This window comes from Xiphophorus maculatus, chromosome 13 (assembly GCF_002775205.1).
Source record: "Xiphophorus maculatus strain JP 163 A chromosome 13, X_maculatus-5.0-male, whole genome shotgun sequence".
Lineage (NCBI taxonomy): Eukaryota > Metazoa > Chordata > Actinopteri > Cyprinodontiformes > Poeciliidae > Xiphophorus > Xiphophorus maculatus.
In genome coordinates, this window is record NC_036455.1 from 24,577,617 (window position 1) to 24,589,844 (window position 12,228).

At 37.1% G+C, this 12,228-nt stretch overlaps 1 protein-coding gene across 2 annotated transcripts; it reads right to left on the reverse strand.

The window, feature by feature from the left end:
* Nucleotides 1-39: 39 nt before the first annotated feature.
* On the reverse strand, nucleotides 40-10,200 carry grina (glutamate ionotropic receptor NMDA type subunit associated protein 1). Of its 2 annotated transcripts, none has more exons than XM_005797354.2 (7): nucleotides 10,092-10,200; nucleotides 4,474-4,808; nucleotides 3,800-3,915; nucleotides 3,509-3,709; nucleotides 3,275-3,403; nucleotides 2,975-3,118; nucleotides 40-1,693 (listed from the first exon to the last, which is right to left on the reverse strand). In XM_005797354.2, exons 2-7 carry the CDS (start codon nucleotides 4,775-4,777, stop codon nucleotides 1,544-1,546), a joined length of 1,044 nt encoding a protein of 347 aa, XP_005797411.1. In that variant the 5' UTR covers nucleotides 4,778-4,808; nucleotides 10,092-10,200; the 3' UTR covers nucleotides 40-1,543. The 2 variants fall into 2 exon arrangements, with proteins under 2 accessions (XP_005797411.1, XP_014331600.1); XM_014476114.2 differs by having other exon boundaries at nucleotides 3,800-3,918.
* Between the last annotated feature and the right edge of the window lie 2,028 nt (nucleotides 10,201-12,228).

The following is a 12,228-nucleotide window of genomic DNA, read 5'->3' on the forward strand; positions in this document are numbered from 1 at the left end:
AGACAAATAAAATCTAAACCTTAATGAACACTCAACACATTCCCATTGTATCTATTTTAATGGAAAGCAGACAGCTGTGTTAAGGAATTTCAGTTCACCTTCCATTTTGATACAAATATACAATGCGAACAGACCCACGTTGCCTGATTTACCTACTTTATACACATCAAAACACCAAGTTGCCCTATGTACACATACATATTAATCTGACACAAACATTAAAACGAAAAGAAAAAATAATCTAACAAGGTCTTCAAATACGAGTGTCTCTTCAAATAGCTGCACTGTGTAAATTGTCAGCACGTGCAAATGTGGACAGGATCATGCAGCAGGTATAAATAAAACAAAACAAACAAAAAAATAAATTAATTTACACACCCTTCAAATTTTATGCATGTTTCAATTAATAGATCATTTGGCTATTAGTGCATTTTCTCTGCTTTGTTCACATTACTGGAGTTTACAAAACCTTTAAGAACTTCAGATCAGTCCTAAGTTCCTTCATATCTGGTATGAATTTACTTCAAAGTTTTATCAGTATCAGATTTAATAATCAGCAGTGAGACAAATCGATATTCACTTACAAGGGATTTACCAACACAAGGAGAAAGTAATAGACAAATGCAAATACAAAGATTACAAACTTTTTGTTGTCTCATTACATACATTCTTTTTAAGCAAAAAGGTTTTTTTTAATAATTTGGCCATCATTTACAAAATAATGTAAAGGTTAAAATATTCATTTATGCTAATTTTCTTCGATAATGTTGGTCATCGAGCGTTATATTCCCCACCCCTGTAGCAACACTTCCATACATACGCTCCAGCATGCCTTTCAGAGGTAGGAAAAGGGTGGTGGTAGCGGGTGGAGGAGGGGTATACTGGTATCATCAACAGTAAAACACTGCACTATTTACAGCTGTGACAAGCACGACAGAGGCTCTCCTCCATTGACTCCTGACATCAAACTGCGTCTTTGCGTGTATTTCCAATTTAGCCATGCACAGTTGAATCACACAGGCTGAAAAAAGGTGACAAGTTTATGAAAACAGGCAGATTGGAGTAAGAATTATTTCTAAAACTGTCTTCTATATTCAGGCAAAGCTGGTTCTGCATCAGTAGTATTAGTTTCCCCTCTTTTCTCAGTTTAAGCTCTGCAGCAAGACGAAGCTAAGTGCCAAGCACCCGCAGCCCAGCATGTGTGACGCTCTATGTGGCCTGTCCTACTGGAAGTAGGCAGCTGGGTGATTGAGACACAGCTGAATGTGTTAGTAGAAGCAGAGGAAAGATGGAGTGTCACTGTGGGTTTTCCATTTGCAGCAACATTTATTAAAGAGGAAATAAAAAGTGTCCTCACTCAGTTGAATTTTATGACAAACTCTTCATTTGAAAACAGAGCTTTTGAGTGTATTCAAGTGACAGGTAGGTGAAGGGAACAGTTGAGGAAAGTCAGATGAGACAGAGAGAAAAGCACAGGTAAGCAACTTTTTACAACAAAGAGAGGCATCCTCCATCTTGATGCTGCTCCCCTGAAGGTGCGGGTTTATTCGCGAGAGCGCCCCACGATGGCCAGGATGTAGAGGAAAATGTTGATGATGTCAGTGTAAAGGTTGAGTGAGGCAAAGATGTACTCCTCTGGACTGAGAGCAAGCTGCTTGTTGCCCAAAAGAAGCTGGGTGTCAACAGCCAAAAACTGCAAATAGGCAAATGAAGAAGATGTTAGTTATGTTCTTTTCAAAAGCGATGAGACATGAGAAACTCTAAAATATCTAACAAGATGTTTTGGTTCTTTAGATAAACACGTTGCACAGACATATTCTTCAGATACCATTAAAATCTTGTGTTAGAATCTAATCTTATGCATTTTCTAAAGTCCTTGACAGTTTTTCGGGTTTTATGATGCATCCGAGAAACAGAGAGGGCAAAGAACAAAGCAAAAACTGTTAAAACAGAAGCTTCTTCTAGATGAAAACCTAGTAAATTTATGGATAAGGTCTTGTTTCACAGATAACCTGTTTTTTTAATGTATTTTATAGCGGTTTATAATTCAGAGTCAAAGCAAGGCAGTCCTATCAGTCTGTTGGCGAAAAACAAAGCACTCATCTTTGCACACAGGACTATTGCAGGAGAAGCTTAAGCTAAAAAAACAAATATCACAATATAAGCAGCAAATAAAGCTATTAGTTTAAAGATGAAGGAAAACTATTTGAATCTGGCCACAGCGGGGAGGATAAATACGCTTGGCTTTGCAAGCAGAGAAACCTAATTCCAGGGAGAGCACTTGGAGTTCTCCTGCTGATAATTTTCCAGCTGTTCCCCTGTGATCTCTAAAAAAACAAACAAAGAAATAACAAATTTTTAAATGTTTTTCTGAAAACATTAAGAACGATCTCAGGGGAAGAGGACTATCTATCTGTCTGTGTGTCCGTGTGCCTGTGTGTCCGTCTGTCTGTCTGTCTGTCTATCTATCTATCTATCTATCCATCTATCCATCCATCTATCTATCTAAATGCAGATAGATAGAAGTCTAAATGCACAACAGTGCAAATTTTTACTTGTATAACTTTTCAATATCACAATTACTAAGTGTTGGTATTTCAAAAAAAAAAATACATTGGAGGTTTTTTAACAAGACAATTAGGAAAAGTTCAAGGGATTTATAAAGTACTGCCCCTTTCTGTTTGACCACATCTCTTCTTTTATGTAAATAGAGATATCACCAATACTATACCATTCATTCAAAGGAAGAGTTGAATGCACAGCATGTTCAAGTGGTGTTTTAATTTAAGCAAACATTGTGCAGCCATAATTCAAATGGAGCTACATTAGGAAAATTACTTGGTAATGATCTAGTCATAAAAGTTCCTGTTATCTCTTCATTTTTCCCCCCCGATTTTAACCATCTATGATGCACAAGAGTTCCAAAAGAAGCTTAAACTTAAGGCCTTATCGTTTTATGTTGGCCTAAACTTACGCAGGTGAACAGCAGGGCTCCCAGGGAGGCGTAAACTAAGTCCAGGATCTTGTTGCGGATGAAAATGCAGAGAATCGAAAAGACCAGCAGCACAATCAGGCACACAAAGAGAACGCCCCGACAGGAAGTGAAGTCATACTTGCTCTGCGATAAGAAAAAAGAAGAAACATTTAGAAAAATAAAACCCCTAAATATACCTAATTTGGAAAACTTTGATTAGAGTAAAAACAAATAAAAAAAATGTAATCTTTTGTTTTAATTATAGCACAAACAGTAGGAAACAAAATGATAAGTGCTGACCTGCAGTGAGAAGAGGACAACAGTGAAGCAGACCACCGTCGTGATGCCAACAGCTATGATGACCGTCTCTGTGTTGTAGAAGCTGGCGATCATGCCCACCATGTAGGACATGCTCAATGTCAAGATGGACTGAAACAACAACACAGAAACAAAAGTTTTTGAAGATTCCATTTATGTGTCAGAGGTCATCGATTTGTTTATTCATCCTGTTTAAATTTCAGGCAATGACTTTACCAAAGCAACCAAATTCCAGGGGTGCTTGCGGCGGAAATCCCCACAGCAGCTGATGGTGATCAGAGACACGAAGAAGACTGCGTAGGACACATAATACGTCCACCGGTTGCGTTGCACAAACAACTTAGCATCGTCGACAAACGTGAAGACGGAAACAAAAGCGCAGGTGACCAAGAGCTGCACTGTGAGAACAGAAAAGACCTGATGGGGAAAAAAAAGAATACATTTAGGAGCTAAAGTGTGCAGTTGTTTTTTTTTGTGTGTGTTATTTCCTTGTAATATTTCACTCACTTTTCTGATGAAGGCTTGTCGGATGTTTTTGTCCTCAAAGCCAGATCCAGCAAATTCTTCGTTGTCATAGTAAGAAGGAGGAACATCACCGTGATAACCAGGACTGCCTGCAGGTGCTGCTAAATAACAATTATGTAGAGGTGAGATTTTGCATACACAGGCTGGACTATTAATCATCTTTGAAACAAATATTTCAGCTGATGTTGAAAATAAGTCTACTAACTATTTGCTAATATTGTTATTGGTAGTAGTGATGCTGCATTTGGAAGTGGAAATTGTTTATTTGTTGACATGCTACTCTATCCAAAGTACAAATATAACCATAAGCATGAATATGGTAATATGTAGGATCTATAAATAGGTCTATAAGTCCGTCCTTTCGTCCTATATAATATAATATAATATAATATAATATAATATAATATAATATAATATAATATAATATAATATAATATAATGCATTTTTATTAAATCTTCCTGGAATGTACAGCAAATTAATCAGTCATATGGGAACTTATTTAGGGTTTCTACACATTTTCAGATATTATCAAATATTCAAAAGTTTGAGTGAGGCTAAATTTCAAACCACAGACTATAAGGAGGTAGATAAACAGATTGAAGAATAAATAGACAAGCAACATTACTGTCTACAGGATTTTCATAAGAAAACTCACCCATTGGGTCACCATGAAAAGCAGGCTGTCCGGGTCCATGCTGATATGGCCCCTGATCGTATGGGCCCTGTGGATAGGGCATTTGGGGATAGGGCATCTGGGGGTAGGGGCCAGGGGCAAAGCCTGGACCTGGTTGGGTGAAGCCAGGCTGTCCATAGCCAGCAGGTGGTGGGTAAGGTCCCCCTGGACCCTGGCTGTAGTTAGGGGGAGGCATACCGAATCCTTGTTGAGGCGGTCCATAAACGTTGTTATGAAGCGGGTTGCTCTCACCCATAATAGGGAATCGACTTTTGTCCTGGGACATGGTGCGGGTAATTACTCACTGCTGCCACAATCTGTAGACAGAAAGGCACAGTCGCACAATAAATATGTATTAAAGCTGGTGTTCATCAATGTGCAGTATGTGCAACGGATTAAGGTTTAAAAGGAAACGTTTACAATGCAGATGTTTGGACAACTTCAATGTGATTCTCTAATTTGAAGAGTGAGACCCACCTAATATAAAACAACATCTAGGTCACAAACAATTAGGGGTGCACCAATAAATCAGCCCCCATTTCCTTAATTTTGAGTGATCAGTTGATACTTGCATATCAAACCGATCTTATACACCTTCACAATGTGTGAAAATCAGCCACTGTCCCTTTTGCTCGGCCGTGAGAGAGGGCTGACTGCCAGACCCGCACACAAGGCTTTGTCTGCATATGCAAGGTTCATAGTAGTCACCCCACTGTTGACAACTTAGTGATTATATTACTACATTTAACCACTTTTCATATAGGAAATCGAAATCAGCGGATGAGGCTTTTTAAAGATTGGTGCACTGCTACAAACAATCCTCTCATTTGTCAAAAAGATTACAAAGCAAAAGTGACCAACGAATGAAAATGTTAAACAGCAAAATTAGAAGCATTAAGTCATGTTTCATCACCTCGTTTTTGAATAAATATGCACAAAATTAAATCCTATTTAAACAGGCTGAAGGACCTGGCTGCACTCGAATATAAAAAATCCGGACAGCTGATGACTGGTGGCACACACTCCATGTCTTAAAACATTTGGAGAATACTAAAATGTCTCTCTCTTTCATTACAGGCACTGGTTTTTACCATGGATTATGACATGTTTGCTGATTTGCACTACTTCCTCCGCAGCCTCTTGAGTCGTAGCATTGTCAGGAACAGATGCAGGGGCAAACTCACTGCTCAGTAAGTAAAAGTTGTTTGAAAGCTTGCTATTGCTTCAAAAGAACAGAGCAACAGGCTGAACATCTACAGGAGATCTCAGCCAGAAGCACTGAACTACAGATGTGTCTACTTATTATTGGCTGAATAAGCTAAGGTATGGTAGAAGGCTGAAATATGTCAAATTAAAAGTCCAACTTGTTGGCCAGATGATGCATCGATCCATGTCCAATCTTATTTTATAACCCTGCTGCCACCTCACACAAGGCAATATTCATTTAGCCTTAGATCAGAGGACTAAAATCCCTGTTTACAGGTTGCCCTCACTCCGTCCTGCCCCTCCCCTTTAGGCGACACAGAATTAAAAGTGTGTTATGCAACACTGCTCCATTTTGCCCTGGCAAATGCATTTGGACTCCAGAGCCTGTCCTGATGATCTCTGTCTGCGGATGCATGCACCACAGGGACAGCGCAGTACAAAGCTTCAAAGAAACGCTGGCTGTGCTTCATGCTGACACATAGCATTAAAGTGATTCGAGATCACGTTCTGCTTTTAATGAGCTAAGTCGCTCCACAGACAACAATGGTAAAGCAATGACATACTATTCACAAAGAAACACAGTTTTCTTGATACTGTTGATCAATCAGCCATCGGATAAGCATCAAGCAGAGCAGTAAAGTAACCATGTGATGCACACCCGAAGATCTCCTCCCTGTTCAATGTCCATGGACTGCATTTAAGAGTCAGTCCTTACACTGGCTCCCTGTAGCTCAGAGAATACACTTCAAAATAATGCTGTTTGTTTATAAATCACAGAATGGCTTAGCACCTCAATACGTTAAAGATCTGCTGTTGTTGTATCAACCTTCCAGACCTCTCAGGTCCAAACCAAAAGTGGAGAAGAAGTATTCAGCTTCTATGCACCACAAATCTGGAACAAACTTCTAGAAAACTGTAAAACGGCCGAAACACTGAGTCCCTTTAAATCAAGACTAAAAACCACCTGTTTAGAGTTGCTCTTGAAACACAATCAATAAAGCATTAATCAACATTCTGATGTATAATGACAGCACTTTACAATTGTTGACTGTGTCTTCTACAACGTTGTACTTGTGTGTGTATGTTTGTGTGCATGTGTGTGTTTTATGATGCAAAGCACTTTGGACTGCCTTGTTGCTGAAATGTGCTATATAAATAATGGATTGATTGATTGATTGATTGATTGATTGATTGATTGATTGATTGATTGATTGATTGAAGATTAAAGCTCAACATTAGGTGTGGGTGAAACAATGAGAAATTTACAATACAAACAGTGTCTATTAGTCCACTATAAAATAAGATGGATTTTGATTATTTTAAATGTTAAATTTCTTGTTTTTGTCTTTATACTATAAGCCTTAAGTTCAGTTTTCTGGCTCAAAAATCAACAGTAAACGTGTTTAATTATTCACGTTTAATTAACGTGAATATTACTTAATACAAGATATTTTTATCAATGTCAAATAAAGACAGTGACAATGGAATATTTAGAATTTTGTAAAAGGAAAACAAGATCAGTGAGAGAGTAACATAGTTTGCTTTTACTTTACCCACATTCAAAGTAATAATTAGCAAATCTTGTTCTTGTAAACCAAGCAGCAACAACTTAAAAATAAAAATCAACTTTAGTAAGTTGATTTTTACACTGTCTGTCTTTTTAAAGACAATTTTATCTACTCATTTCACAGATTACCTAATCCAAATAGACGCTGCACACAGTTCTGAGAAAATGACACCAACAACACAGTGACTCCAGTATGATTCCAACTTCAGTACAAACGGCTTTCTCCTGAGGTTTTGAAAACAAAATGTTATTTCTTACATGATGCAAAGATATATCTGCTATTATTATGAAAGCACCTGATGTAACAAATAAAAATTTGAACTAAAAATAGTGTTAAATTATGAACAACCCTGAAGCCAAGACAATTCAGTTAAGAGTGGTGAGAGTCTGTGGCCTCACTAACAGCGAGGCCACTTCCCCTAACCACAAAGGTTTCACTGCCACTACTTGGAAGAGGTCACTGAGAATACAGTATATATATTATAGAGTCACTTTTAGTGAACGTTTAACCTGTTTTAATAAAGTTATGTGAGATCATAAATCCTCTTAGCCGAGACGCCACGATGCTGTAAAAACAAAGCCACTGGGCCGCCGCTGATAGCCATCGCTAAAGGATTTGGGTTAAAGGGAGGGATTCAGTAGGCCAGTCAGAGAGCTAGGTTAACACAATTAGGTTAGCACAATAACTCAGCTACACTACAGAAAACATGCTATGTGTAAGCCAGGGAAAAGCATAAAATGCTGTGACCACAGACGTTCATGCAAAGCAGTCGGGCCAACATGGAAGCTTTTTCTTTTCTTTTCACTAGCTTTTCTGACTAACATAGAAATGCAGTCATTGGAACTTGAGTTATAGATGAAACAAAATGTAAAATGCTGTTTCATTGTCACATGATAGCTGACTCACTTTGTATGTTTAGTTTGGCAACATCTGAGAGGAGGAATAAAGGAATAAAGGATGTTTTTTTTTATGCTTTTAAAACTGAAGAACTGCCACGGCAACTTTCTGTATAATTATGATTTCTGTTTGCCAGTCTTTAAGTGATCAATAATGTAAAAGATAATTGCCTCCATGGCTGTGCTTCTACTTTATTGGCCAGTGCAGTAATGAGGGAAGGAAGATGCTGTTATCGTGCCAGGCTGTGTCAGCAGTCACTGTGACCATGCCAAGATTACAGCCAGCAAACACCTAACGTTGCATCAGATGGCTGCAGCTTAACAGGTGTAGACCTCTATGACAACAAACCGTCAACAAAGTTGATTTAAAAACATGACAAAGTTGCATTTTTTCCAACATTTATAATCTGGTTTTATGAGAATATGGTCATAGGTGCAACTTCCCAAGCAAAACCTAAGTAAATAATTACTGTACATTATTTAAGATGCTTTTTTTATGTCAATATTGAGACCAAAGCAAATATAATTTCAGAGCTAAGAAGCTCATATGACATCTGCCCATGACCTGACTGTCGTGCTATTTTAGTTTCACATAACATAAGTGGCCTGACCAAACCAGGAAATGCAGTCACTTGAACACTAACAGAATAGGGTTTTTACAACACTAAGTTATTTTCTACAGAATACTTGAAGAGACAAAATGAATTTGTGTTGGTTGATGGGGTGTGAACCTTGAATTATGTATGAAATAAAATTAATTTTTTTGTTTTGTTTTTCAACAATTTAAACTATTTCAACAGAATAAACCCATAGAACCACCAAAACAGAGATTGGTGCAAAAAACACAGCTTGGTACCACTTCACTTTCACTCCCTTCTGCTTGATGAATTATAACCAAAAATATGTATAAATAAAATTTTACATTTAGAGATATGAAAATCTATATTAATGTACCTTTCACAAAAAACTTATGTTTTCCCAGAGGAATTACTCATTTGTTTTAGACAATAAGCAACCAAGGCACGTTAACTAGCAATCAAAACACTCAGATGCAAACGCAAGTCAGTTTTAGTCTTGTCTTTTAATAGTAAGCCAAAAGTAATCCTAACGTAATTAATCCCTATTAAATCGCTTACCAGTTCATTATTACTTAAAATATTTCCTTCAATATCCAATTCACAACACAAAAGGCATGATGATACAAATCAAAATTCAATCAGCAGAACTGCTAATCAAGTGCCACAAAACGGATCATAGCAATAATATCGAATAAATCATTTGAATTTGCTTATACGGGCGATCCGAGTTGAAAAGCTCTAGATACAACATCTATGTGTAATAATAAAAACAGGCCCCTGCCAGTGGGGAGACTACAGTCGACAGCTAATGGAGTTACTGCAAACCAAAACAGAAACACTGACACAGTACTGCTCGCGTTGCAGAATGTAAATCCATCTCCTGTAGGCCTCAACTGCGCAGAAAAATGCGACACTGACTCCATCTGCGGTCATATCATCTTGGAGATTACCGTTCAACTGACCAGGAGGGCCGTTAAAGTCGGCGGCCGGGACAGAAATCCGCAACAACACAAAACGCAGCTCGCCATGTTTAAATCCGCTCTCATTTACACGTCTGACCGCGGTTACATGCCCACACGCCCTGCGTTTATACCGCTTTGACACCAGCTCATTTTAAGACAAACACAGTCATTATTTGTGCTATATATATAAATATGAAGACAGTCATTCCTTTTTTTTTTTCCCGTAGACATTTGGGAAGCAGGATGAACCTGTAACGGCTTCCTACAGTAAGCAAAACGGGGTCGCCGTTTTCATAACATATTTGTTGACGAGAACGGAAACAGTAAACAAGAAATGTCTTAAAAATATAACGTCACATAAAAATCTCCCCCACCACGCAAAATGCTTACCTTTAGCGTATTTATTTGGCGAGCAACTGTTGAAACGAACTCCGTTCAGCTTCGTCCCTCCTCCTGGACCTCTGGAATTCGACTGGGGCCAGGGCCGCTGACGTCACCACGCGGAGCGGTCACGTGTTTACCGGGATTCACCGGTTATAACGTAGAAAATTATATATATTTATAAAAAAAAAATGCCACGAATTCAATGCCACGATGACGGGGTCGTCTGGTTATTTAGAGGAAACATTGAGGTGAAATAAAATCTGCACAAGCAAAACGTTGCAACAGAAAGATCTAGAAAGACCTGGACACCGATCCAGTCACGTGGTTTATTATCAGCAACGTAAGCTTACTGATGTAACGTACAGCACAGTGTTTATACATCAGTGCCAAATTTTGATCCAAACTCCATTTATGTTGATTATCTTTTTAAGTAAGAAAACAACCAACAAAATGTTAAGAAAGATTCTATTACGAGATGTTGTTTTTTCACCAGCTTGTATATTTTATTGGTCCAGCATTTTTGAAAATATAAATTGGAAGTGGACTCGGATACTCCTAAAAAAAATACTTAATAAACAATTAAGTAAGAGAAATTTCTTATAAAATTATTCACAATGTTTATCCTGTTAAAGCATTTTTGATAGAAAGATATAAATGGGATTTGGACCCTATGTGTACTTTTTGTAAAAAATAATGAGGAAAAGCTTGTTCATCTTTTTTGGGATTGTAATTACACCAAAATATTCTGGAGAGATATGTCAATTTTTTTTCATCAAAAAAATCTCAATATTACTTTAACAGATAAGGATATTTTGTTTGGGATGGAGAAATGTGAACTTGTCAAAACAGAGTTTTTATATGTTGTTAACTTTTTTATTATTTATGGTAAATATCATATTCACACCTCCAAACATTTACAAGAAAAACCTAATTTACAGATTTTATTATCTTCTATTAATATCTATTTAGAATCCTTAAAATCAGCTCAAATGCTAAAGCCATTCAAATCATAACTGCCCTTAAAGAACTGCAACCCTCGAGCACCGATTTGATTTTGACATTGTAAAATAATTGTTCTATGTTCTGTAAAGCCCATTTATGTTGTATCTGTTTGTAATTATTACTGTTCTATGTTGTTCACATATGTTCTTTGTTTGCAAAAAAAAAAAAAAAACAGTGTTTATACAGTTCTTTACATTTATTCACTGCATTTAGGGGGGAGGGGAAGCTAATTAAAATTACTCACTCGCTACATAATTTCTTTTTAAAATACCCAAAAGGCAAAGTAAGGCACATGAGTTCCCATATTTGTTAAAGTTATATCCAGTGGTGGACTTTTTCCACAAACAAATGTAAATTGACAAAAGTAAAATAAACCCGGTGGTTAATGAAGTGTGGATATCCGCTGCTGGCTTTTGGAATAAAAGTTTTAAACGTAGCCTCAAGAAAAAGTGTCTACCACTGTTGTGTATATTTAGGATGATAATATCAGAAAAGGCACAAGAACTTAGCTGGTATTTGTTAGCACTATAGCAGAGGAGTGACTTTGCAGATTTTTATATAGTTTCTGAAGCAGTAAGTTGAATTTAAGCGTCAAATTCAACTTCCTAAATTCTAAATCAAATCCTGTTTGGTTCATGATTTGACTTTAACAACCTTTATGGAAATGATTGTGGTTCAATTTGATTTAAATGCCAAGGAATACAACTATTATGTTTGTAAGCAGACTTTAAAAGTGAGAAGATGGGAATGATGGCAAGGAGGCCTTCGAACTTCAAAGTCTTAAGAGGTAAAAGGTCAAAAAATCCAAGACAATACTTATATAAAAAAGTTTGTCTGGAATTATAAACTGTATTTCATTGCTGTAATGCTTTTCATTTGATAGTCTGATAGATTCCTGTGTAATTTCCAATCAGCAACTAGCTTCTTGGTTAAATTAAAGTAACATTTTAACCTTTAAATCTGCCTAAATATGAATACTTTTGGGAGTAAGTGGGCATAATTTTTCCCATTAGACTGGTGGTGCATGTACTTCTGCTCTCCTAAACACTTCTCTCTATCTGGCTGTCAAGCCTTAAGTTTTTTTGCCTTACTTTTTTCTCTATATTGTTAACTTATAATGATGATAATGATATAGTCACTA

Bases quoted from the DNA above. Each gene is read 5' to 3' on its own strand.
- grina (XM_014476114.2), bottom strand. From the start codon at position 4,777: ATGTCCCAGGACAAAAGTCGATTCCCTATTATGGGTGAGAGCAACCCG. The intron at 3,919-4,473 runs GTGAGTTTTCTT...ATTGTTATTTAG, and splicing joins TTTTCATGGTGACCCAATGG to CAGCACCTGCAGGCAGTCCT. The intron at 3,710-3,799 runs GTGAGTGAAATA...TTTCCCCATCAG, and splicing joins GACAAGCCTTCATCAGAAAA to GTCTTTTCTGTTCTCACAGT.